Source organism: Thunnus albacares, chromosome 23 (genome assembly GCF_914725855.1).
Source record: "Thunnus albacares chromosome 23, fThuAlb1.1, whole genome shotgun sequence".
Taxonomy (NCBI): domain Eukaryota; kingdom Metazoa; phylum Chordata; class Actinopteri; order Scombriformes; family Scombridae; genus Thunnus; species Thunnus albacares.
This window is the reverse complement of record NC_058128.1, coordinates 3,311,078-3,338,799: the sequence shown is the minus strand read 5'-3', so window position 1 is coordinate 3,338,799 and position 27,722 is coordinate 3,311,078. Positions and strand designations below refer to the sequence as shown.

The following is a 27,722-nucleotide window of genomic DNA, read 5'->3' as shown; positions in this document are numbered from 1 at the left end:
CACAACATAATAGGCATGTATGACCATTTCTGGATTTGCTTTTGAACTCTTACAACAAAGGAATAACTCCTTTGAGATTTCCTCTGATGAAATTTCAGAGCAGGATATTCACATATGCGGTAATGATGATATTATAGGAGGCTACACCCACTGAGGTTTACATTGTTTGCGCTGGCCTTATATTGTTATAATGGGAAATTACACTCGGCCGGTTCACCTGCAGTTCACGCCTGGCTGATGATGTATGTGTTCTGTTTCTATAGTGCATATAGGCTGAGTGTTTGCTGGGTAATTCGCCTTCCAGTCCAGAGGACAAGATATGTTTGTTCTGACGTGATTTCACCTTGGCCGCAATGTACAGAGAGGATGTTTATTTATAGACAGGTGTGGGAAAAATATATGTATATTTTCTGGAATTTTGTTGTGAATTCCCAACTTCCTGAGTGAGTTAGACATGAATGTGGTATCAATCTTCTCATCATTTGTGTTGCTTTGCATTGCCCTGCACATTTGTATATTTGCACTCAACCATGTACACCATGTTTTATTGTATGGTTTGCCTTAAAATTGTGACATATGTACATTTTTACATAAATTTATAACTTTTTATCTCTTCTTTTCCTTCTAATTCTTCACTACACATTGTTTATGTGTCAAATAAACCTTTGAATCCTTGAATTTTACTCTTGGCAAGAAAGAAAATACACATGCTGTATTTCCCAAAATGTCAAACTATTCCTTTAATTTGGACTTTATTGCTAAGAAGCCAGAAATTCCTACGAGGCTGACGCGAACAGTTTTTATCGCTGAGCTGCTGAGCATAGCATGAGATGTTACGTTTGCAGCTTGCGTTTTAGATTTCTGAAAAACATTTTCTGATCCAAACCGGAGGTAAAGTCGTATGTGGAAATATCCAGTGGAAGATCAAACAGACATTGACTGGAAAAAACATCAGTGCTGAGAGTTTCTGGGGAAATTTCTTCTGAGCTTGTCAAACGTCAGTCTTGCAGGAGGAAACACATAAACTGCAGCTGACTTCTGCTCCTTTTAAACCAACAAAACCACTTTTTTTTTTTTTTTTATGGGAAACGTCAACAGAGAGAAGATTCACATGGTTCACATTCACATTTTTGTATTTTTTGGTAACTTTGTATGACTCATACAATTTGCATGATTTCTATCTGTCTCTAATGACATAAAAACAAAAATGAGATATTGTTCATGTCACTTTTATCACTTTGATCGCAGCAACATAATTTACTACATTCATAAAAAACATCTATTACAAAACTAAAGCAGCAGAATAATTACCAGAACCTTCAGTTCATCTATAAAAACACATGATTCTCACTATTTAAATTAATCACTTTCTTCTATGAAAATACATTATTATACAACAATGATTCACAAACTAAAAACTCTACAAGCAACACGCTGGTTTCCATGGTGACAGCAATGATCTGGTTGGGGGGTGGGGGGGGTCATCTCTTCCCCCAGAAGTTATCTCGTCTCCTCTGAGCGCGCTCCAGGACAGAGGACGCCATGGAGCAGGAAGCTGCCGAACGCCACGACATCACCGAGAGACGGTCGTCTAGGCAACAGGAGAGCGGATTTTAAAAATGAATAACAGACAGGTGAGATTGTGTTTTAATTTTATAATTTCTTTAAAAAGATTCACCTTCATCAGAACCGCAGCCTCCTCCTGAACACTGCAGCTCCCTGAATCTCAAACCCAACTCACCTGAAGAGGTAAAGGAAACGTAAATGATCATTCACACCATGTGATCAATAAACTACAATCACACATGAGCTAAAACTCTCTGTCACAATAGAGCTGCAACGATTAGTCAAATAATCGATTGACAGAAACTTAATCAGCAGCTATTTTGATAATTAAATTAATATTCTAGTCATTTTTTTAAGCAAATTGACAAATATATTCTGGTTCCAGCTTCTCAAATGTGAAAATTTGATGCTTTTTTTTGTCGTACACGAAAGTGAAACTGAATATCTTTGTGTTTTGAACTATTGATGAGACAAATCAAGACATCTGGAGACGTCACCTTCAACTCTGGAAAATGATAACCATCATTTCTCATGAAATTTTACAGACAAAATGACTAATCGAGGAACTACTCTGCAATCATCATTAATCTGATAATAAAAAAGAGAGACAACATTTGCACAAATTCATGCAACCTTGAAACTTCATCTCAAGTCTGACACTTGAAGTTTCTTCTTGTTTTTTTTTGTGTGTGTGTGTGCTTTTGTTCATTTCTGCTTTTATTATTTACTTATTTTATTTTACTGGTTCAGACTTTTGAAGTTATTACCCTGCAGACTACACTACAATAGAAAACATTTTATTGCCATTATTTATGGATTTATACAGTTCCTGTTCACACTGGCTATTTAAAGATCCTTCAAATGTGCTTTCAATGTAGGTGATTGAGGCCAAAATCCACAGTGTGTCCACACAGTCATTTAAAAGTCTGTGTGAAGCTTATATGAGGCTTCAGCAGTCTGAGTTAGTCATATCAAGTGGATATCTGACACATTTACAGTCTTTTTAGCATCAAATTCCCTCTTTGTGTTTCCTCGGACAGTGTTTCCCTGTTGAGCTGCAGCTGGAAGTATAGTAACAAAAAGAGGGACTTTGGCACTAAAAAGACTGTAACGTTGAAAGATATCTACTTGATTTGACTCATTTGGACGCTGAAGCTTCATATTAGCTTCAGATAAACTTTTAAATAATTTTTGCGCAAGTTTCCAGAACCAAACTAACTGTCTCGTTTTGTCCGATCAACAGTAGATATTCAGTTTACAGCCACAAAAGACAAAGAAAACCAGCAAATATTCACATTAGAAAGGACAGAACCAGTGATTCTTTATATAACTTTATTAATGACTCTATTATCAAAATAGCACATAATTAATTTTCTTCTCCACTGACTGATCGATTACATGACAGATTGTTTTAGCTCTATGTACACTGTGTTTTGTCATATTGTCAAATACATAGCTAAATCTGCCACTGCCATTTTTCCAGGTTATATATGAAATCTGATCTGTTGAGGAAACTGGATGAGAAGAAAATGAGAAGGACGTGAAGAAGAGACACTGACCTGAAAACATCTGAAACCTCTCATTTAATTTGGACTGAACGGCTTAGGAAACATGACAAAAAGTCCAAATGACAAGTCCTTTTGTGTCATTTTGTTTTAATTTTGCTCACGTTGGAATGAATCTGTGTGTTTATGTTGTCTTTTCTTTGTTGTTGTTGTTTTGTGAATATTTGGTGTTGTTGTGTGTGTGATTTGATTCTATCACAACCAACAAGGTGTCAGACAGATGGTATTTTTGAGTGTTTCAGCCCTTCTGGTCATTATTTTAATTAATTTATATTTAATTTGACATAGATCGGGTAAATAGTAACACAAATACTTTATGAAACGGCATTTACAGTCAGATATTTCGGCTTCTTATAGCTTAAAAAATGTTCATCAAATTTCAAGCCAGATAACAGAAGAGAGGCCTTAAAATGGCGAATAAAATATATTTTAATAAAATTTGAGTGAATTTTGGTCTATAGTTGCTCGTCTATAAACAGAAGAGTTGAAAGTTGTAATTAATTTGACAGTTTTTCTTTAGTTTTTGGTTTCTTGGAGGGACGTTTGGGTACGAAGAACATGAATAAAAATCAACAGAAGATAAAAATAAGCAGCCAGGTCACCTGACTAGAATCAAAAGCAATATCAGTATCAATTTATCAGTTAATCGATCAACTGACAACTAACAAGAATGATTAAAACAGTAACTGTCAAAAAGAATAAATATAATACATTTTAAAAATCATCATTTAACAAAAAATTGTTGCAGAATATTCTGATAATTGATTATTTTATCAATTTAATCATTTTTTAAAGCAAAAATACTAAATTTTGCAGCTTTCCTTTGTTTTTAGACGTCATGTTTTACTGTTCTCTGATATTATATGTATATTATATATAGACTCGACAATTAATTTGTCCTGGTAGTAACTGTTTTTATCCTGAGTCATGCTTCAAGGTTTTTTGTTTTGTGTTTCTGGTTTGAATCGGAGTGTTTTAGTTTGTTAGTTTTCCAGCTGAAGCGGTGGAGATGTGTGTTATGTGTAGGTTGTTTTATAAAACCTACATTAAATCAATACATTATCAATAGCAGTGGTGGTGCTGATGCTCACCGTTGTGCTGGAAGTCGGGGTGTCTCAGGGTGCCTTGGATACAGTGCTGTGGCGGTGGGACCAGCGGGGGCGGGGCTCCGGGGGAAGGAGGCGTTTGCTTCATCCTGATTGGTTTAGAGGGAGGACTGGAGGCTGGGTTGTGGTTGGGGGCGGGACCAGAAGAGTGGAGGCGGGTGGAGTTGTTTTCTGGCCACGCCTCCTTATGTGTGACAGGCAGGTTAACGGCGTTGTCTGCCCCCGCTGCCACGGAAACCGCCGAGCCACACCTCTGAACACACAGACAGTGACGTCAGCATCATCACATGATGTGAAGGACAGAAAATGTTATTTCATGTTATATATATATAATATTATTTAATCACCTGCTGTTTGGACGGAGATTCATCAGAGCTCTTCAGCTTACCCACAAGTATGGCACCTCCTGGAACACAAACAGAGGTCAGAGGTCACACCACAGACTGTATATCAGCCTTCAAATCTTATTAAAGGAGCAATAGCTTCCAAAATGACCACCAACACACTTATTAGAGGGCCTGAATTTAAAGATTGAGACTATAATGACTCAATGAAAAACATGATTGACTTAATATTTCTTAGAGAAGTTGAGGTCTTTTGAACAGGAGTCAGCTGGAGCATCTAGTGACTGTTGGTGGTACTTTTTTTTACTTTTTAAGGTATTTCAGCCTCAGGATGTGGCAGCTGCTGCTCGGGTCACACATCTGTGGTCTAAGCTATGGTCTAAGCTGTGTGTGTTTGTGTTTACCTGTGGCAGGTGTGGTGACGTCATGGTGAGTCCTCTGAACTGGTCGCGTCTTCAGCCTGGGAGTCGGTAACCTTCCCTCCTCCCTGCACACACACACACACACACACACACACACATTTTTAAAGGTTACAGTCACTTTTATCTCATAAAGGAAACTGCTGCAACAACATCACAATAAAAAGTAAAAAAAACACAATTAATAAAACAGGTGTAGACACTGGCTTAAGATGAGAAATTACCAGCAAATGAGTACAAAATCATTCACTCTATTAAAAAGCTGCAAGTTCTAAGGCAAAAATATCTCAAAGCATTCTCACCTTAGTAAATAAATTACAAACAAACAGACACATCTCATTTTACAAGCTTAAAAACATGCCTCTCTGTCCTGCTGTCTACCGTTAATAATTGATTAGTCTATTAATAGGTGAACAAATGAGTGTTTATAAAAATTGTGTTTACACAAGGGGGGGCCCTGTATTTCCTTCCCGAATTCAAAAAAATTCCAAAGCTTTATTTGAATCCGACTCAAATATTTACAGAGGTCTGACACAGCTGGACTTCCTGTTACTATGTCGATGGAACAACATTTCACCAGCTGTCTGGCTCTTTTCTGTGGTAAACCTGCCAATCGTAAAGCTGTTTATGGTTGATCACAAGTCGTTCTTATGTTGTGTTGTCCATCCACGTCAGACATCAAATGTATTTATAGTTGAGGGAGGGGGTTTCCAAAGCTATCTGACCATCCGACAGGCACGTCTGAAGGCGTATACCAGCCCCTTAACCTACTAACAGTCAGTGTGTGAACATGTCCAAAGCCAAATATCACTATCACCACACACACACACACACACACACACACACACACACACACACACACACACACACACACACACACACACACACACACACACGCATGCTTCCTGAGAGCCAGCGAGGCTGCAGAATCAGAGTTCAGTAGGACGACACACTTTCAGACTTTTTGAACAGAAACTAGGCAAAGAGTCTTCAGCCACACCAGCTGCTATTTGGCACAGCGGCGCTTTGTGCTAAAGGCTAACATGCTGATGTTTAGCTGGTATAATGTTCATGATGTTCACCATCTTACTGCATGTCAACATTTGCTAATTAGCACTAAACACAAAGCTGAGGCTGATGGGAGTGTCGTTAGTTTTGCAGGAATTTGCAGATATTGGACAAAATGAATTTGTGACCCGATGATGGAGCTACATGAAAAGTTGAACACCACAGTGATTAATATTCATCCTGAGGGGAACATGAATGTGTGAACCAAATTTTATGGCGATCCATCACATACTTGTCAAGACATTTCACTCAAAACTACAACTTTCAACCTCATGGTGGCAAAAAGTGACAGAATCACAAAAGTCAGTAAGATTCATCCTCTGGGAAACATGAATGTTTGAACAAAATTTCATGGCAATCCATCTGATAGTTGTTTAGATATTTCATTCTGGACCAAAGTGGAGGACTGACTGACAGACATAAAGGCCACATCGCTAGCGTGACAGAAAAAATAAATGTCATGCTTTTTTTTTTTTAATATATGATCATGTCAGAGTGGGAAGAGACTTTTTATATATGTGAGGAGAAACAGTACTCTCTATGACAGTAACTGAAAAAAAAAAGACATTTGAGGACGTCACTTTGTGTTTTGACCAGCCATTCTCAACCAGTGGGCCTCAGAGCGCCATCTAGTGGGCCGCGGAGGCAGTGGGACTGCCAAATACTTAAAATTATTTTTTACAAAGCTAGTCATTTTTATATCTACATAAATAAAAACAATATATATAAATGCATAATTTAAATGACCAGTTACATTTCAATATCACCACACCAATCACAGCACATCGTTAGGTAAGTCAGCTAGCTGGATCTTGCTTCAGAAGACATGGCTGTGTCCACTGTGTTGGAAAATGAACTGATGGAACTATCAGCAGACAGCAGCTTGAACTTCAGCTCACACATGTTGACTTTGATTCATTCTGGAGACTGGCTGCCAGTCAGTATTGTTCTCTGTCAAAACGAGAAATCAAATTTGGGTTGCTTTTCAACACCACCTGTTAGTGTGAATAAGGGTTTTCCATTCTTACACAAGGTATCACAAAATCAAAGACAAGGAGCAAACTGAAAGCAACTTGGATGCTACTCTACGTGTCAGTCTCTCACCTATCAAACCACAACTTGATCATATTTTTCCCAGAAGCAAGCCCAGGTGTCTCACTGAGGGTAAACAGAATATTTATTTTGTTCATTACAGCTGACAGGTGGCTAACACATATTTACAGCCCAGTTTTTTTGTCAGGTTATGTTTTTTTTCGTTTCTTTGTTTGATTGTTTTTTTTTTTCATTTATTTGGGAGGGTGGTCCTCGGAAACTTTTTTAACAATCAGAAGTGGGCCTTAAGTTACCAAGTTATAGACCAAGCAACTGATGGGTTAATTGAAAAAATAATCGACAGATTAATTAACAGTGGAAATAATTGTTAGTTGCAGCCCTAACCACAATTTGTCCTGATACAGTCAAAAGAAAAAAATGCAACTGTGACAATTCTGACTGACATGAGTCATAATCGTTGAGTCATCCTTGTCCTCCTTTGACCTTCAACTTTTAATTTACATAGTTTACTCACATCTTTATATACTTAAACAATAAAGGGACAGAATCTGAAGAGAGAAACGTACTCATCTGTATTTTCTTCTTCTTCTTCCTCTCCTCCCCAGGCCAAAATCCTCTCAGCAGCAGACCCCGGAGGTGTTTGTGCATTTGTTCGTGTGTTTTTGTTTGTATGCTGTATGTCACCTGACGGCACGACAGACCTCTTACTGCAGTTACTGGAGCGGCTGCAAACAAAACACACAGACAGAAATAAACAAACCTGATTTCATTCAGAATCAGCTCAGAAAAGCTTTTAAGATGATGACGATGACGTATGTTCTCTCACCTGGCCAGGTCCAGGGCCTCCACAGAAGAAGAGCTGCGGCTGTCTGGATTATGACTGAGGTCGCAGGTCAGACGGGGGGTTGTGGGATCTGTAGCGGAGTCTGTGGTGTCTGACGGCTCCCACAGAGCGTTGTGTTCAGACAGCAGCTGGCTCAGGTGATCTCTGGAGAAATTAGTGCCCCAGGCTCGATTGCGGTACAGCAAGGCCTTCTGTCTCAACTCCTTTGCCTGTTAGGGAACAAACAGAGAGTCCTGAACTAAAGTCAAACAGTTTATTAAGTCCTGAAGACCAACAATGATAAAATACATATACTATAATAAAAACAGCTCTGCTTTTTGAGACAGAGGTTTTGCAGTCATCATGTTGTCCTTTTTGTAATTTGCTGTTGTGCAACTTTTTAATATGAAAGTTAATAAAGGAAATGTGCAGAAACAGAAAGAGACTGAACATGCTTGAAAGGCAGGATGCGCTTCTAGAAAAGTGAATGGTGAAAATCTGTGTGGTTATTTTTTTTTCTTTAGTACATAACCACATTAAAGAGATCAGCAAATTAAGTTTTGTTTTGCTCGCTATTCATCACGCTCTTTTCAGACAAGATGTCAAGTCAACTACTAGGGAAACCCCATTGATTTTACACTACAGCATTTGTTCATATGCGTAAAAGTAGTATTGTGGGTAATGTGGTCAACAGATTCCAGATTTTGACTGGAAAGAAAAACGTGTGGAATGAAAAAGATGATATCTCTGGTTCTGCTGCATCACTTTTTATTATTTTTTCTTAAACTGTCCATTGTGAGTGGAAACACTAAATCAGTGGAGTACTCTTTTACAATAGTTCCTGGACCATCAGAAAGATCTACTCGCAGAGTGGGAACTTTTTGGGGGGCAGGAACTACAGTCATTTAGATCCCTTTTCCTCTGGTACAAAAGCAACTGCTTCAAACTGAAAAGAAAATGTGATCATGTTCCTTTGTCCCAGTTGAAATTCTGGCTGCTGAGTTTTCAATGAGCTGATAAGTCAGGAACTATTTTTATTCTCATGTTTCAAGCAAAAATGTCAAACATTCTTTGTTTTCCAGCTCCTGAAATTTGCTGCTTTTTTCAGTTTTATCTCAGTGAAAAATGAATATGTTTGGATTTTGAACTGTTGGTCGGACAAAAAAAAAGCAATCTGTACACGTCACCTTGAGCTTTTGGAAAAAATAAAAGACGTTTTTCGCTATTTTCTGACTTTATATACAGTACAGACCAAAAGTTTGGACACACCTTCTCATTCAATGAGTTTCCTTTCTTTTCATGACTATTGACATTGTAGATTCACACTGAAGGCATCAAAACTATGAATTAACACATGTGGAAATATGTACTTAACAAAAAAGTGTAAAACAACTGAAAATACGCCTTATATTCTAGTTTCTTCAAAGTAGCCACCTTTTGCTCTGATTACTGCTTTGCACACAGTCTGCATTCTCTTGATGAGCTTCAAGAGGTAGTCACCTGAAATGGTTTTCACTTTACAGGTGTGCCCTGTCAGGTTTAATAAGTGGGATTTCTTGCCTTATAAATGGGGTTGGGACCATCAGTTGTGTTGTGCAGAAGTCAGGTGGATACACAGCTGATAGTCCTACTGAATAGACTGTTAGAATTTGTATTATGGCAAGAAAAAAGCAGCTAAGTAAAGAAAAACGAGTGGCCATCATTACTTTAAGAACTGAAGGTCAGTCAGTCCGAAAAATTGGGAAAACTTTGAAAGTGTCCCCATGTGCAGTCGCAAAAACCATCAAGCGCTACAAAGAAACTGGCTCACATGAGGACCGCACCAGGAAAGGAAGACCAAGAGTCACCTCTGCTGCGGAGGATAAGTTCATCCGAGTCACCAGCCTCAGACATCGCAGGTTAACAGCAGCTCAGATTAGAGACCAGGTCAATGCCACACAGAGTTCTAGCAGCAGACACATCTCTAGAACAACTGTTAAGAGGAGACTGTGTGAATCAGGCCTTCATGGTAGAATAGCTGCTAGGAAACCACTGCTAAGGACAGGCAACAAGCAGAAGAGACTTGTTTGGGCTAAAGAACACAAGGAATGGACATTAAACCAGTGGAAATCTGTGCTTTGGTCTGATGAGTCCAAATTTGAGATCTTTGGTTCCAACCACCATGTCTTTGTGCGACGCAGAAAAGGTGAACAGATGGACCCTACATGCCTGGTTCCCACCGTGAAGCATGGAGGAGGAGGTGTGATGGTGTGGGGGTGCTTTGCTGGTGACACTGTTGGGGATTTATTCCAAATTGAAGGCATACTGAAACAGCATGGCTACCACAGCATCTTGCAGCGGCATGCTATTCCATCCGGTTTGCGTTTAGTTGGACCATCATTTATTTTTCAACAGGACAATGACCCCAAACACACCGCCAGGCTGTGTAAGGGCTATTTGACCAAGAAGGAGAGTGATGGGGTGCTGCGCCAGATGACCTGGCCTCTACAGTCACCGGACCTGAACCCAATCGAGATGGTTTGGGGTGAGCTGGACCGCAGAGTGAAGGCAAAAGGGCCAACAAGTGCTAAGCATCTTTGGGAACTCCTTCAAGACTGTTGGAAGACCATTTCAAGTGACTACCTCTTGAAGCTCATCAAGAGTGTGCGAAGCAGTAATCAAAGCAAAAGGTGGCTACTTTGAAGAAACTAGAATATAAGACATATTTTCAGTTGTTTCACACTTTTTTGTTAAGTATATAATTCCACATGTGTTAATTCATAGTTTTGATGCCTTCAGTGTGAATCTACAATTTTCATAGTCATGAAAATAAAGAAAACTCTTTGAATGAGAAGGTGTGTCCAAACTTTTGGTCTGTACTGTATATTGACGATCCAAGTAATTTTTTTGCAGATTAATCGATAGTGATAAATATTGTTACCTACATTTTTCTCAACAATTATTGAGCAGACTGTCAGAGGATGATTCTTAGAGGGGACTTATTATGCTTTTCCTTATTTTCAGTCACATGTCGGATGGTCATATTGAACATGGCCAAAGTGTCAAATAATGAGGTAAACGTACATAGAAGTAATCCCTGTGAGCAAAAAGCTCAGGCTTCAGACTACTCTGAACGCTTGGTTTCCAACAGCTTTTTCTACTTTCAAACCTCGCTGACATAAACTCGTGACAGATTTCTTTACATGGTCATCTGCTGCAGCGCTGCAGCATGTGTGTCAACTGCTCTCCTTGGAGTTCACTGATCAGCACCACTAATATTATAGTGTTTCTGTGGCTGTTTCTGCTTGTGCTATTCCTTCCTACATTATTTCTAACTGATCCGTTGAGCAAGCAGCTCCAAATATCTCCATATCTTGTTCTATTGACCGGTTTTATCAGAACAATAGTGCCACTAACGAAGCTCTGCTAAAACGGTGGATAAACACATTCAATTTCCTGTAAATTCTTCACAATAAAAGTCTCCTGTTATTTAGTCATTAAAAGCTTTTGAGCAGCAAAAAAGGAAACATTGGTTTTCATCAGCAGTAACTTAACACGACTCTGATATGTGCTGAAAGCAATCAGCTAACAGTAAAATAAGGCAGATATCTAAAAGTACAAACAGGAATGCAAAGAGAAACTAAACTTCAAACCACAGACGCTACAAAACTACAGAGAGCTGAACACAGATAGGATAAAGATGTCAAACAATAAGCACATTATGAGTGTCACCAAACAGAGACGTCCTACTGTAATCTTTATTGCTCCGGATGTTCGTGCTGTCCACTCTCATATTTCGGATCACATTTCAGCTCCAACAAGTACGGATGTATGTGAGAAGTTTGTATCTTGTGTAAAGAACGAGAACAAGAATCGAAATCAGACTAGTATAGTTTGTTTACGTAGCCTCCAGAGCTGGAGAAAGCTTCCTGAAGCTGACCAATCAGAACAGAGTGGGCTTTTAGGGAAGGGGGCAGAAGGGAGGGAAATCTAAAACTGCCTGTTTCAGACAGAGGCTAAAGGGCTGCATAAAGGGCCAGTAGAAGATAAATAAGGAGTTTTTGTGAACTGTGAATTATGCAAAGCTACTCAAGTGGAGTCCAAAAAAAATAGAGAGCTGGAAATGAGTATAATAGGTCCCTTTTAATGATTTTAGTGACCTCCTTACCTTTTCTCTATCACCACCATGAGGACACTTTGGCTCTGGGTGTTAAAAGTAGTAGAGTAGTTGTAGAGTAGCAGAGTAGTAGTAGAGAGGGTGACCACACACATTTTGACTTGTTATAAATATATTTCTAGGCTGCAGGTATGCTGATACTTCACTGAACTGACATGCAGCCTGTTCAGAGAGCAGCAACAAAAAGAAATGTTTAGCTGGAGTGCTGCTAAACACTGCTAAAAAACTTTTCTCTGTGTTTGTTTTACTGACTGCTTTGCTATCTTTTTCTTGTAAGAATCATTTATAGTGCATTCTCAAGTTTTGGTGAGCCAAAGACAATTTTCCACCCAGGTGGACAATAAAAGTATAATCTTTTCTATTTTCTGTCTGTGAAAACACTCAAATGTCAAATATCTGCAAACTCAACTACGTGTGGAAACATTGCTGATGTTGCCCATGGTTGACATATCAGCCAGTGCACGTATTAAACAGTAAATACACGCAGAAGGGAAATGCTGACTAGCAAATTTCATGGTGAGTTATGAGAAATGATAAGGAGGTGTTAAACACGTGTTGTTCTTCCTTTGTCAAAAAACAAATCTGTATCAGAACTAGTTCAAATTTAAGAGCAAGAAGACAAATTATACATCTTTGCTTTGATAATTTAATATGAAACCTTTACAACACCTCATGCTGCAGATTTTGATAAAACAGTAACCTGCTCTAGATCCCAGTCCAAACACTGGATAACCCTGACCCCGTTATCAGACCAAACCTCAACCTGTCTCTAACCTAAACCTCAACCCCCAGATGAAGCCTGACACGGCGCTTCTCTACGTGACTGTCAGCATGCTGAATGACTGAGTCGGTGAAAGTTTGATTGTTTCCTCAGAACAGCCAGCACATGACGTCAGCTGACAGCTCCCTCCACATGGTGAAACGATTCATGGGACAGATTCACCGCACGCTCGGAAAGTTAATCGCCCACTGATTCCTCGACCAGTGGCTTAGTATTGTTTGTTCTTTTATTTAGAAGAGATTCTGTGAAATTAAAAGAAGCTGCAGCATTGTTGGCTTTCTGTTGGTGCTAACTCGGGTTGTGAGATGCATCTCAAGAACAAAACTTACTGCAAATCAGAAAAGTATAGACTCAGTTCCTAGTTTATTAGGTACACATAGCTAAAACTTGAACAGTCTAATCAAACAACCCTGCAACAATTTCATGATTTATAGAGGTGCTGAGAGTTGTTTCTAATATTTTATATCAGTGTGGGTAAGCATATAGGCTTTGTTTCAGAAATGCACTAACCCTGAAAATTATATTTAACTGTAACTGACTTGAGGCTCAAACAACAAACGCAAACAAAGATTATATGAGGCTACAGCCATGATAGCAGCTCTGTGAGGCTGTACTTGTAAATGCTAACATCATGTTCCCAGTTACCATGTTCACTGTGTTGATTCAATGTGTTAGCATGCTAACATTTGCTAATTAGCACTGAACACAAAGAACAACTGAATGGCTTCTGCAGGTATTTGGTCGTAAACTAAAGTGTTGGACAAATTGAAATTTTGAACTGACGATGGCACTAGATGAAAAGTCAGGATGACCATAAATGACCATAAAGATGAATCAACACCTGTCTCGGTCTGCTATATTATACTGCATTAGCTTTAGCAAGATGTACCTCATAAACTGGTGTGTATTTTTAATGTAATAGTCTCATGGTTTCTTTCTCAGAGTTTCTGACGTTTGTTTTTAAAAGGCTCACACAGTCACATTAATGTTTCTTATGATCAGCTTGCTGAGTAATATAATAACTGTTAAATATGAAGAGCTTTGCATGCTTAATGTGTTTTAAGTTGTTCTAGTTGAGTTTTACAGTTGTAGAGCTTTTGATTTGTTATTTAAAGGACTGACGGGACTCGAGTGGCAAATTTGAGTGAGGAGTGTTGCTGAGTTTTATCTGTATGCATTTTATCTTTAACCACAAAGAAACATTAATTAAAGTTGTTTAAACTTCCATTTATTTTCACTTTTATAATGGCTCCTTTCTCTCTCCTGCACTACTTTTTCTTGCTTATTTTCTAACATTGTGAGGCCTTTGGTCGTAGCTGTATATTTTTTTCACTTAGTAACAGCAATGAAATACAGATCAGGTAAAGTTGTTTCAGTTTCTGTTTGGTTTCGCTTTTATGCTCCCCTCCCCTCACTCCCTCTTTATTTTCTTTCGCATATTTTCTAACAAGGCTTTTATTTAAATTTTGTGGGAATAAAAAAAAAAAAAAGAGAGAAAAATCACACCTGAACCCACAAATGGATCTGTTGACGGCCATAGATTCAGAAGAGTCGACCCCAAATTGGGACACTATCGTCAGTGTTGCAGGGTGACTCAATAAAACCATGAAGCAGAGCCATTGCATGTGCAGCATTTCCATTCGGTTATGTACTCAGGAAACTGTTTATTAAGTTATTTCCCAACATGAAGGTCTAAATATTGTTCCAGAGTCATGTCCCCACTACTAGGAACAATATTTATTTATTCATTACATTTATTTTACTGGACTAAAACTACTCAAATTACACATATTAAGCCTAAAAATACTGGAATCTGCTTATAATAAAGCCACTATTTGTAAGTTTTAACAGCAGACTGTAAACTCCCCCCAGGAAAAAACATTACAGACAGTAATGCTTAAAAACCTGTTATTAGTCATTTATAGTCTTTAACACTTAAATATATGGATACAATTTGTTTTATAAATCTCGGCATGTTTGGTTTGTGATTCTGTTTCCCTCCAAAGAATGATAGCTGTTGATGAGACCAAATTTTTAAGCTAAATAAATGTGACAACTTGCGATGGCATCACTATTTACATTAATCTGCAGCCTCCACTCTCATGGCTTCTGGCTTTCCACCAGATGTTGGGCCCTGGCTGCAGAAATTTGCTCCCATTCAGCCACAAGAGCATTAGTAAGGTTCAACTCTGATGTCAGGTGACAAGGTCTGACTCGTTGGTGTTGGATGTGGTTGAGGTCAGGGCTCTATGCAGACCTGTCAAGCTCTTCTACACCAAACTGGGAAAACCATTTCTCCATGGAGCTGGCTTTGTACACGGGGACATTTGGCCTCATGCAAGAGTCTTCAAAGTCGGATTCAATAAATGCTTTTAAGTTCCCAAACTTGACGTAAATCGCTCATTTCAGCCTGATGAATGTTCATAACGGAGCTGAATGATCCTGAGATTTTCTTATTAGCATAATCAACAACCCTAAGATAATATAAGGCGACCTGTTCCGCTCGGTTTGTGGGACAGTTTCATTCACAAAAATGTTCCCAAAGAAAAACATATTTATCAGTGTCAGTAGTCATATTAGAGGAGCTGAAACTATAGTAGAAAATACGAATCCATCAGAGCAGCGCTGTACTGTGACAGAAATGAAGAGGGGATGCTTTGACGTGAAGTTAGATGCTAAAAAGCGTCTTTCTAAAGCAAAGCGCTCTGTGACTAATAAGAGAGGTCTCACAGAGACATTAGAGGAGAGAATATTATAGCCTACAATAGGTGATGTTACACTGTTAGCTGCAAGAATATATAATAAGTATCAGAAAAGTGTATGTGACGGTTGTAGTGGTTCTTGCATGAGGTCCACTGTCATGTTGAAACAGAAAAGAAACAAACAAACTGTTGCCACCAGATCTTCTTTCATTGAAACTAAGGGGCTCAAATGAGAAATAACAAGCTGAACAAGACCAAAAGTACACAAAGATTTTGGCCATACAGCATAAAAGCAGTCGGAAAATATTAGGAATATAAATGTAAGACTAAAAGACTAAGACTAAAAGTGATAGAAACTGTTTTCCCTGCATGTGTTCGGGGAATGTTTGATGGTATTTTGTTGAACTTTGCAAACGTTACGCCTGTTTGAATGAAGTTGTTTGATGTTGAACTGATGTCAGCTCAAATCTGCAGATTTCATGTAGAAAAGTGTTTCTACACGTACGAGCAGCTGCCCCCTTCCTCAACGACACTTTCCACAAGGTTGGTGGGAACCTACCTGTGCGTGTGTGTGTGTGTGTGCGCGTGTGTGTGCATGTGTGTGTGAGTGACTAACAGTTTGTTGTTTCCCTGAAATGAAGCTCTGTGGTTTCACTGCTGACACTCAGCACTCTGGTTTCCATCAGCAACACACACAAAAACACAAACGTTACGCGAATTTCCCCGACTACCACATCAATAACAGTGATCAGGGAGAGGGTGATCAGTCAACCGTGCTTTCACTGTGATGTGTTTAAATGTGCAGGTGGACAAAGTACAGTGAGTTTAAGTTTAGTGGTTAAAAGCTGAAAGTGGTTGAACGCTGACCGCTGTCGATGTTCTTATTCAGTAAGTTTCATGATATTTTTTGAAAAAAGACAAATTCATTATTCCTTACCACCACTTTCTTTCACTGAATCCATGTATTTATATTCTGGGGCTCTACTGGAATATCTTTGCATGATTTACAGTTAAAAACTCATTTTAAAACTTATTTTATCTTCTACTGGTCCTTTATGCAGCCCCTCAGTCTGTCTGAAACAGGCCATTTTAGATCTTCCTAAGGTCAGCTTTAGGAAGCTTCCTCCGGTTCCAGAGGATACATAAACAATCTATAGTAGCAGGATTTCACTTCTTTTTCTCCTTCTCTACTCCAAATGTCAACTTCTCAAATCCATCTGTACATGTTGGAGCCTGAATCAGGTCTGAAATATGAAAGTGGACAATGTGAACAACACATGGAAACACTTTAGCAACCAAGGCTACAGAATGGACGGTGGTTCATGCGCATGCGCGACAAGCTGACTTATGCATTGCAGGCAGCATTTCTACATATGTTCACCTCAAGTTTTGGAACTTTAACCATTTTTAACATCCGACATCATAACAGGATATAAATAACAGATAATTCCAAGAAGCTTAATATCGCCTCTCTAAGGTACCCCTATTTTACCACTGACAGTACAGAACAATAACTGTATGAAGAATCAAAAGAGAGAACTCAATACCTGCAGGAAGTTTGTTTAAAACTTGCAATTTGGATGCAATTTTAAACAGATTATTTCCTGTGAATATTGTAACGCATTAGAGACTCATTTTCCTCATATTTTCATTTTATTTTCTAAGTTTATATCTTTATTTAAACACATCCTCTCTCTGTACTATCCTCTCATCTGACCTGCAGGTTGATAAGTGAGTCCAGTAATAGAGACAGTTTCTGACCCCTGACCTCCTAATATGACAACATACATTCACCTGAGCAGCGTCTGCGTCCATTTCTCCGCCTTCTTCCGGGATCCTGTAGAGGGGAGAACGAAAGCTGGACTGATACTCTGTCAACATCCTGTCAGACAGACAGACGGTTCCATAAACATAATGAATTCACAGCACACAATAACACACAAACACACACACACAAACACACCTGTGTCCTCTCTGAACCTGAGGAGAAGGGGGCGTGGTCACCTGGTCAGAGCCGGGCATCTTCTCTGACTCCTCCCTCCTCTTTTTGTTGCTCTGCACATCAAAAAAGCTGAGTCAAGACACTTGTTATTAAGAGTTAAAGTATAATTCTGGTGATATTCTACATTTTGATCTGCTAAGAAGTATCTATCTATCTGATATATCTTATTCTTCTGTGCCGTAGACCTTCATCACCATGAAAACACAATTTTTTTTGTGACTCCATCTGACACATAACATCCTGTGGCCAGAAATACTCATTAGTAAACCAAATGTGGATTCATCCGCCGCTGCAAATAGTTCCCAACAAATTTCCTTCTACAGTCACCAGCTATTAAACACGAAACTACATATTTTGAGGTGTTTTTCTTTCTTTCTTTCAGTAGGAACCAATGAACTTGGAGCTGAGAGACACGGACAGAGTAGGGAAGTCATAAAGTGTTGAGTGACGGACTAACACGCGGTTGGTTTCTGGTCTTTTCATGGGATTTGTTAAATGTAGAATATAACCAGCCTTATCCTTTAAAGGACTGCAGGAAAGATCGAGTACTGTGTGTTTTATGACATAAGTGAAAAAACAAACAAACAGCAAGACAGACTAGAGGTATAAAAGGGAAAATATAGATATAAAAGCATGTCTTAGGTTATCTTTTACTGCATTTGTTTTGTACCTTTAACATTGTCTCTCCTGCTGTTGTTGTTGTTGTTGTTGTTCTGTATAACTTCTTTTTGCCAATTTGTTCATCTATGTAAAGCATCTTTGAGTGCCTTTTAAAAGTGCTGTAAATAAATTAAATGTATTATTATTATTATCAATATCATTAAAATGTACTTTTAGGCTTTTGCAGAAAGGTAAGTTTAAAGAAGAGACGTCTCAACTATTAACCAATCGACTGTTTACCTGATCAGAGTACTACAGACTCTACTACTTGTCTATATTAGTGCAAATTTTAAGTCCCTATCCAATCAGAAATGTGTTTTTCTTATTGTTCCTTCACTTGAATGTTGTTCTCTTCTCTGTGCCATATGTGCAGAGTTTGTTTTCATTCATCTGCTGAAGGAGGAAAGTTATTCTGAGACAATGTGAACAACCTCAGCAACAAAGAAAACAGTCGTTCAGCAACAGACATTCAGAGGAGGCTGAGACCTGCGTCATGTCCACCTCAAGATTTGGAACTTTGACCATGTTTAACATCCGACATCATAACGATATATAAATGACAGAAAATCCCAAAAAAGTAGAATATGTCCCTTTTTTAATGTCAGTTTAACACATGTACCTACATTCACGATTTGTGACATCACATCTAGTCTGGAGCCAATCATGGTCCAGTATGAAACTTACACAAGTGTGATGTGGAAACTTGAAGCCTGCAGTGTACGTACATTGAGAGTGAATTTTACAGTGAAGCAGGACACGGCTTGTGTCCAGAGGTTTAACTTCAGAAATCAACAATATTTGCATATTCATAAATTTTGGATTTTTCAATGAGGGAGGGGATGTTTGTTTAATAAGATAATTGAACTTTTTTGTGGAAAAAACATGTCAGATATAAATAATTATTTGAAATAGAGCTTTTGTGTGTGTGTGTGTGTGTGTGTGTGTGTGTGTGTGTGTGTGTGTGTGTGTGTGTGTGTGTGTGTGCGTGTGCGTGTGCGTGCGTGTTTGTTTACCATGTGTGTGTAAAACAGTGGGACTCTCTGATGTTCCAGATATTTCCGAAGGCGAGGTCTGGCGGACGGGACCAGACCCTGGAAGTTCTGTTGATACTCTGTTTCCATGGAAATGGGGTTCTTCTTAAAGGGGGGGACAGACTTGCTGCTGGAGTAGAGCACCTGCCAAGGGGGGGGGGGGGGGGGATTCAAAGGTCAGCAACAATGACCAGTCATTTAAAAGTAATGACTGAAAACAACAGTTCACCAGTTACATCAAATTAATGGTTAAACAACCAGTGAAGTGATCAGAAAGGTCACATTCCAGATGAGCCAGGAGTTAACTGTCTATCTCCACCTAGTGGACACACAGCTGAACTGCAGATCTTTAAACCACACTAACTTTTTATTGACTGTGTTCAGACCTCCTGGGAAGTCAGAACTACCACTGCAACTAGTACTACTACAACATATACAGTGTACAGTACAGTTTTTGGTAGTATTCATTGGCTATCCACTTATCAATTACTTGGCTAATTGTTTGTTTCAGCATTAGTGGTAATGCTAGCACATGTTCATTGCCTCTGCTTTTTGTATCATTTTAAAATGTATGTGGTATTTGAGATTTTTGTGTAGGGCATGGTAGTATTTCACCAGTTGTGAAACTGTCAGACAGATGTTTTGGGATTAATATTGGTAAAATTTGGTAGTATTTCAGTGTCATTTAGTGGTATCTTTAGTATTTTACCTGTTCTACAGTCAGTATGAGTGAAGCATGTGGTAGTATTTCATAGTATTTGGAAGTATTAGTTAGTACTGTACCTGTTCTGCAGTCAGTACAGGTGAAGCAGCAGCCAGAGGTTTCTTCCAGCTGAACTGTCTGTTGTACTCTGTCCTCTGACTTCCTGACCTTTGACCTCCTGACCTCAACCCCGCTCTCAACCGCAGAGCATGCTGAACCTGCAACACCAGGTGAGGAATCCTGTTCATTTATAACTCAGTAAAGGTGTCGTTTTAAGACAGATGCGCCTATATTTCGTCTGACCTCATTGGCCGAGGGCTGCCGTCCGTCAGGTGCTGCAGTCACAGGGCTGCTGAGCTGTGGTTGGCTGTCAGGTTTAGAGGGGTGGGGCTTCGCTGAAAATACAGAAAGCAGCTGTAGCACCAACAAGAACAATATGGCTCGACCGGGACAGACCGTGATGTAATGTAATGTGATGTTTAAATCTGTGATACTGAGCTATTTAAACAAAACTGATTGTCTCAGTGTTTCAAATTATATTTATTAGAATTAAGACGATGAAAACAGAATTAATATGTGTGTGTGAGAAGATAATGAAATTACTAGATTTTCCAGCTGTTCTTGGTTGTGCAGCACGTTCAGAATCTGCAGCAGGTCGTGGTCCTGCAGGAGGTTCAGGCTCTGCAGAAGATGCAGGTTCTACCCGTGATCCAGGTGTTGGTGTTGGAGGTTTTGGGTCCATGGAAGGCTCCTTCCTGTGGGCTGAACGGCTCCTAGAGGCTGGTAATGAAGAGGAGAAGGAGGAAGACATCTAAAGCATTAACATACCAACATGCTAAAATAACTTTTTTGCAATTTTAACATCATTAATGTTATGCATTAACATACTAACATTAGACATGCTGTATTTATTGTAACATACTGATAAAATATTAGTAGCTACAACCGTAAGTATGTTAACATTACATACTGTATTAAAAGCTTGCATACTGACACGCTGACTGTGCACATGTTGAAGGACGAGTTTTTCAAGTGTGTCTTCAGCAGCAGTCAGGACAGTCAGGTGTCCATATGAGCAGTGAAAGAGGTTTTCCTTGCTGTAATCATTCCTCCTGTTCATACTGGATATTAAAAGATCCTTAAAATGTGCTTTCAATGGAAGTGATGGAGGCCAAAATCCACAGTGTGTCCACACAGTCATTTAAAAGTAGATGTGAAGCTTATATGAGTCTTCAGCAGTCTGAGTTAGTCATATCAAGTGGATATCTGACACATTTACAGTCTTTTTAGCATCAAATTCCCTCTTTGTGTTTCCTCGGACAGCGTTTCCCTGTTGAGCTGCGGTGGAAGTATAGTAACAAAAACAGGAAGTTTGGCACTAAAAAGACTGTAATGTTGAAAGATATCTGCTTGATTTGACTCATTTGGATGCTGAAGCTTCATATTCATTTTTGCACAGAAGGAGGACTGTGGATTTTGTCTCCCATCACTTCCATTGTAAGTGCATTATGAAGGGATCTTCTAATGGTCAGTATGAACAGAAGGAATGATTACAGCAAGAAAAACATGTTTCACTGCTCATTTGGGATCGTGACTGTTTTTTAAGGCAGACTTGAATAATTGTGAACCTACTCTCTTAGCTAAAAGCAAAGCTGAGGCTGACAAAGTACAGCTAAAGATGAAAAAGAACAGCTGAGTCTGATGAAGAACATCTTAAACATATGAGATCAATGTTGAGCAAAGTCTGACAACATAACCCTGAACTATAACACTCATATTGTCTTTACTACAGGATATACATATTAGAGTATTCTGATGTCACAGTTGGAATGTTTGTTATTACAGGGATCCGATGACTTCATGAGATACTTTAAGAGTAGGATATCGTCAACATGTGTCTCTACCAGCAGGGGGCGCTGTTCTGTGTGCATGAAGAGTCGGCTCAGTGATGGACAGTTGCGGATCTGGTGGACGGAGCAGAAAGTTGCCGGACTGAGCAGGACCAGCAGGACCGAGCCTCTTCCGACGCTGAAGACCTGGTTCTCTGCTGATAACTGAGACACAGACAGGTCAACCATATGAGACCTGATTTTTACTTTTAATATTAAATGTTAATATAATATAGATTAAATATGTCATGATGAGAAAAACCTGCTCTGTGTTCATACAACTGCAAAAACAAACAGCAGCTTCTCAGGTTCTGCTTTTTTCTCTGTTTAGACAACATCTTTACTGGTGCAAATCAGCTACAAACTTCACGACTGTATGTGGAGCTTTTTCACAGTAAACTTTGATCAGGTCAGGGTACGTACCCATCTGGTCAGAGCGCAGGCCGGCCAACGGGGCGCAGCGCTGAGGAGACACACTTCTGGACCGGGAAACCTTGTAGCTCTTCTGGTATTCACTCTGACTCTGAAACAAATACACAAACATACACAAGATAGTTCTGCTGGACTCTGCTGTCTCCGCCTGCTGCTGTCTGATGCTGCAGAGGACTCAGGCTGATTAGTCTTTTGTGTCTGGTTACTTTTTACTGACATTTACTGATGGATTTTATCCTTCATCACCTACATTGTAAGTACATTATGAAGGGATCTTGTAATGGTCAGTATGAACAGGAGGAATGATTACAGCAAGAAAAACATGTTTCAATGGTCATTTGGACACCTGACTATTGTTTCAAGGTAGACTGGAAAAAAACTGTGAACCTATCGTTTAATACTGCAGTCAAGGATTTGACAGTTCAGACAAAAACAAGCACAGCTAACGTTAGACACTAATCAATACGGACAATACTGTAAAATAATTATTATTTGAATTACTAACTAATATTAAAGTGCATTGTGGTGGCGTTAAGGTTGTTATCATGTTATTAACAGCTGCAACAGTAGTTGTTGCTGCACAGTCAGGTCAATACAAGTACAATCTGAACCGGATTAGCTCTGATCACATTAGATTAAATCACATTCATCCTGACTCTGCAGGATCGTGCACGTTCATGTCCGGTAAACAGACACGACAGACTCACCGTAACTAAAGCTGTCGGCAATTCAGTCACTAGCACATTATAAATACTGCAGTTAGCGAGCTAAGGTGGCTACGATCGTTAGCATCCATTCATTCGTCTCACCTGTTGCTAACGCTAATGATGCTAACACTTGCCGTTTACCTTGAAGCGGACAGTCATGACGCTCTCACCGCCGATTAAACGCCGCAGGAAGTCACTTCTGTGCCATTATGACACCAGTTGAGTTAGTTAGTTAGTTAATGAGCTGGTTAACAGCGTCGACCGGCTAACCAGCTGGGCCAGCATGCTAACCAGCTGCTCAACTTTAGTTACGGGAACAAGCCGCAGCCGTTGCCATAGCAGCAGCTCAGCGTCATGCGCAGGCGCGTTCACAACAAGACAACAATGACAACTTTGAGCTCCTCTTTTTAATCCTGTCTGAGATAAACTGTCTTTAAAACTTAATACTCCATTACAAGTATAAGTCCTGCATGAAACGTCCTACTTAAGTTTCTTTTTCCGTTTTGTCAAACTATATTCATACTGTTATCATATGCTTTATTATACTATATATGCATATACATTTATATATAAATAAATTTATATATAAATATGTACACACTGAAATCTGTTAAAACATGCTTTTATGTGATGTCGTCTTTCACCATCTTTTATCATTAAGTATCATTCCTTTTCTTTTCCTTTACTTTATTCTGGTGAGCATCATTGTGTTTTGTTTTAACACAATGTGCAGACAATGTTAAGCACTTTGAAAACAATCTCATTGTATTTTGAAAATACTATGTATAGCATGTCACAATGATCTAGAATATTAGGAAACTACTGCACTATTGGTTTTGCACTTATATTTGAATGATTTACTTTTATGTTATTCAGCTTACTATATATAGTTTTCTAGCTTTTAATCATTTGTTACTTCTACTAAATATATATATATATACACACACATATATATATATATATATATATATATATATATATATATATACATATATACACTTTTTACTTTACTGTGTGCTGTTCTTATGTATACTTAACCAGTTTCTTGTGCTGCTTCAAGGCTAAATGTTCCAACTGTGGATCAGTAAAGTTTTATCTTATCCGTTGTCAGTGATGTTTCTGGATTTATGCAACATTTCTTATTGATTGATTACGTTTTTATGTATTTTATATTTTAAATATGTAAGAATGTGCTATTTAAAAATAAATGAAATAAAGTCTATGTGGTTTGCGGTGTTGTTTCTCTATATGAAAGTCTCCTCACTTTTATATTTGTTTTCTATCTTTAAAACAGCATGACTTTACAAAACTCAGTCACCAGAGGGTGACATGTATCTATAACCGGTGTATCTATCTATATCTCTAATCCAAAATGACTCCACACACAGGTTGCTGTTACAAAATTGCACCACTTTTATTCATTTAAGGCTTTTTAGTTTTTACTTTACATTTGGCTTCACCCCACCCCCCACCCCCCCTCCCTACCTCCCGCTGCTGCTGTGGGTTTCTATTGTGGAAGAAACCAGTTCAGACCATTTTATACCAGTTTCAAACTCCCCAACAGCTGAACTGCAATGACTCAGCAGAATGGAATTGGGATTTTAACCTGATACTTCATTGGCTGAACTGCTTCCTTTTACATTTCACTGGTCATCATGCCATACAGAGAAATAGAAGCAATTTATTTCAGTAATGTAAAATCTCGTTGTGAATGAGTCATTCCAGTTTGCATTTGGATGCGGTTGCACTCATCACTTCAATGCCACTTCTCCTCAAGGATCATAATTGGTTTAATCTCTGAATCCAGTGCAGAGATAGGTCCAGGATGTGTTTAGCCTAGGAAGAAGAGGGAAACTGCTAACCTAGCTCCGTCAAAAGTGAAAAAAAAGCATTTTAACAATCCTAATTTAGCATGGGTATAAATTTGGCCTCTGCTGTTGTACGTTCAAATTCCAGAAGTTGCTTGAAATGACGAATGCCACCACAGCCTCTGTGACTCTGGAAGCCACAATGGTCTGATTGCTGCCGTGGCCGGGTGCTCCAGCACAGGTGGGACATCCCTACGCTGCCATCAGCCATTGAGCAAAATGGGCATTCTCATCTTATAAAACTAGCTCTACTGCATGGGAGACAGTCCTGGATGCTTCCCATTGAGAGGGTTAAGAGAGTAGCTCTTTACTAAAGTTGGGGAATTTAATCAAACAAAATAGTTAATTATCATCATTGAAGTATTTTCGCTATGAAAACAGAAAAATATGGTCTGGAAACACTTTTGATATAGCATAAATCCTACCTTTGTGTCGTTTGTCCAAGTTTGTTTTCGAGTGTGGAATGCGAGACACAATGCTCCCATTACAGCGTCAGAATGAGGCAAAAACTCGAAAACTAACTTGGACAAGCTGCAAAAAATTAAATTATTAAATTAATGGTTGATTGGAGGTATTTTCAAAGAGTAACACATAGCCGCTTCCATAAACTCCTCAATGGGAAACAACCAGAGGCTAGCACAACACCGGCTTTTCTTTTGACTTTTTCTTTTGCAATCACCCCACCTTGGCTGCAAACAGACCGTTCACTTGAAAGCTTCTGCTCGGCATGCAAACTGTCGCAGCACCTCCTGGAGGTCAGACTGACAGAAACATCAACATGCTACATGACTGAACGTACTGGAGGAGAACCAGAATACTGACAGCAGTACTTCTAATAGTACAACACTGTGCACAGCAGTACTCACAGAGGTCACTGGTCCAACATACTGTATCTGTAAGCTGAACACTCTCACATTTCAAACTGAAGACAGATGTTTGAAGGCTTTTTTTTTTTGTGGCTTCACAGGCCACGCCCCAACAGATGATGGGGCGGGGCTTCAGCTTCAAGCCCAACCTCCTCCGGGTCGGTCTCAACTTCAGCCGTGCTACTGTTAAAAATAAACACTGAGATTTTAGTTCAACTGTCTTCTCAAACTGATTAAAACACTGACACCAAAACCATCCATGTGTTCACAAGGATATGGAGGATCAACCCAACTTTTTTTGGTCAGGTTTGGTCCTCCATACTTCAGTCCCTCCAGGAAATTGCAATCGCAATAATTAACGCAAATTTAAGAAATCTCTGCAATATTTGTGAGAGCTTGCGATTTTGCTAAATTACTGCAACTTTTCCAAATTAAATGGCCAAATCTCACCTGCCAACAAAAATAAGTGCCATAAACTGAGCAAAACAAGTCCCAAATGTTTTGCATAACAGTGGAGGGAAACTGTTTTGTAATCCTTATAACATTGTCGTCGACCACAAATAAAAATCTTCATTGGACTGTCACTTTTCTACAGTAAAGCATACAAAACTGTCTGCAATCAATAAATCTTTATTTTAATGGATTTATTTTAATGGCATTATTGACTGATTTTATTTGGTGCTAATGTTGAGGTGAAACTTTAAATATAGTTGTTTCTGTAATATGCAGTATGCTTTTATCAAAGAGAATGATTACATATAACTCTTCACTGGTAGTAAAAAAAAAACAAAACACATTTTCCTTTGCTTGCAATTTTCCCAGTTCCTGCAATTTTACAGCAATAAGAGCACATAAAACATTTCAAATTGTGTTGAAATTTTTTAAAAAAGCTGATGCAAAATCAGGCATTTTTTGTTGCAATAATCACAGAAAACCTCTGGAAATCCTGGAGGGACTGATGCATGGATAGCTTAATATCTGCCCATCAGTTAGAGAAGACGTTGACCAACAGGAACGATCGACCCACAATAATTCAGTGTTTCCCTCTCAGATGTATTGTGTTAATAATATTAATAATCAGGTAATAATATGGTTAATAATACAGAAACAACACCAGCTGGCTGTCCTGCTCAGTAAATATAACACAACCCCTCCCCACCCCGTCGCCCGGGCCAAAAAGGTCATCACAGAAACTGGCCTGGTTCATTGTTGTTTTGCAGCTCACACACACAAACAAACAAACACACACACTCACAAACAAACACACACAAACACACACACAGGGAGGGTACTGGACCAGTGTGAGTCTGCTGTCTAAAGGCAACATGTCCGTCCTGAGCAGCAGATCTGGAGTCAGCTCACCACGCTGCTCTGCTAATAAGTTATCCTGCAGCTAATTTCACTTATTTGTTTCTTTGAGATTATGGCATTGTTAGCATCCCCTTACAATATACCCAATATTCCATGGGCTGTTGGCTAACAAGCTAACTAAACTATAATTTTGTTACCTAAATACTAAAGTTTCATTGTTGATATTTTGAAACTCAACACTTTTCCTAAAGAATATTCCTAATAAGTTCTTCTAACTGATGCGTGACAAGCTATCTAGAAGCAAGCAGCACTTATTTGTTTCTCTGTGGTAGCAAACATTGTGGTAGCACTGTTAGCATTCCCTCACAACACATCTTATACATTCCATTGGCTAGAAGCTAAGCCCAAAGCTATCCAAGAAGCTAACTCACAATAACCATCACCTATTTGTTTCTTTTTGAACATATTAACAACACCTGACAAACAATTCCTTAGCATTATTACCATTCCCTCTCAACACTGCTTATATATTCCATTAGCCACTAGGACTAGAAGCTAAGCCCACTGCTAGCCAAGAAGCTAGTTCACAATAACCGTCACCTATTTGTTTCTTTGTGAATGTACAACAATGCTACCACTCAACAAGCAAAGTGTTAGCATTGTGAGCATC

General features: G+C 38.9%; 2 protein-coding genes across 5 annotated transcripts in view; one reads left to right on the top strand and one right to left on the bottom strand.

Annotated features, from left to right (window-relative positions):
* Window positions 1–27,722, top strand: part of LOC122975305 (NACHT, LRR and PYD domains-containing protein 12-like) — a 224,994-nt gene that overhangs the window by 123,430 nt on the left and 73,842 nt on the right. The gene's annotated exons all lie outside the window — the stretch shown is intronic.
* Window positions 1,116–23,355, bottom strand: mdm1 (Mdm1 nuclear protein). 4 transcript variants are annotated; one of them, XM_044343682.1, is made up of 16 exons: window positions 23,149–23,355; window positions 22,292–22,391; window positions 21,884–22,033; window positions 20,583–20,759; window positions 20,283–20,374; window positions 20,060–20,197; window positions 19,259–19,420; window positions 17,547–17,638; window positions 17,378–17,465; window positions 7,948–8,174; window positions 7,688–7,846; window positions 4,986–5,068; window positions 4,585–4,643; window positions 4,223–4,490; window positions 1,679–1,741; window positions 1,116–1,591 (listed from the first exon to the last, which is right to left on the bottom strand). In XM_044343682.1, the coding sequence occupies exons 1-16, from the start codon at window positions 23,164–23,166 to the stop codon at window positions 1,482–1,484; spliced, it is 1,986 nt and encodes a 661-aa protein (XP_044199617.1). In that variant the 5' UTR covers window positions 23,167–23,355; the 3' UTR covers window positions 1,116–1,481. The 4 variants fall into 4 exon arrangements, with proteins under 4 accessions (XP_044199617.1, XP_044199615.1, XP_044199618.1 ...); XM_044343680.1 differs by having other exon boundaries at window positions 17,372–17,465; window positions 23,149–23,354; XM_044343683.1 differs by having other exon boundaries at window positions 17,372–17,420; window positions 23,149–23,354.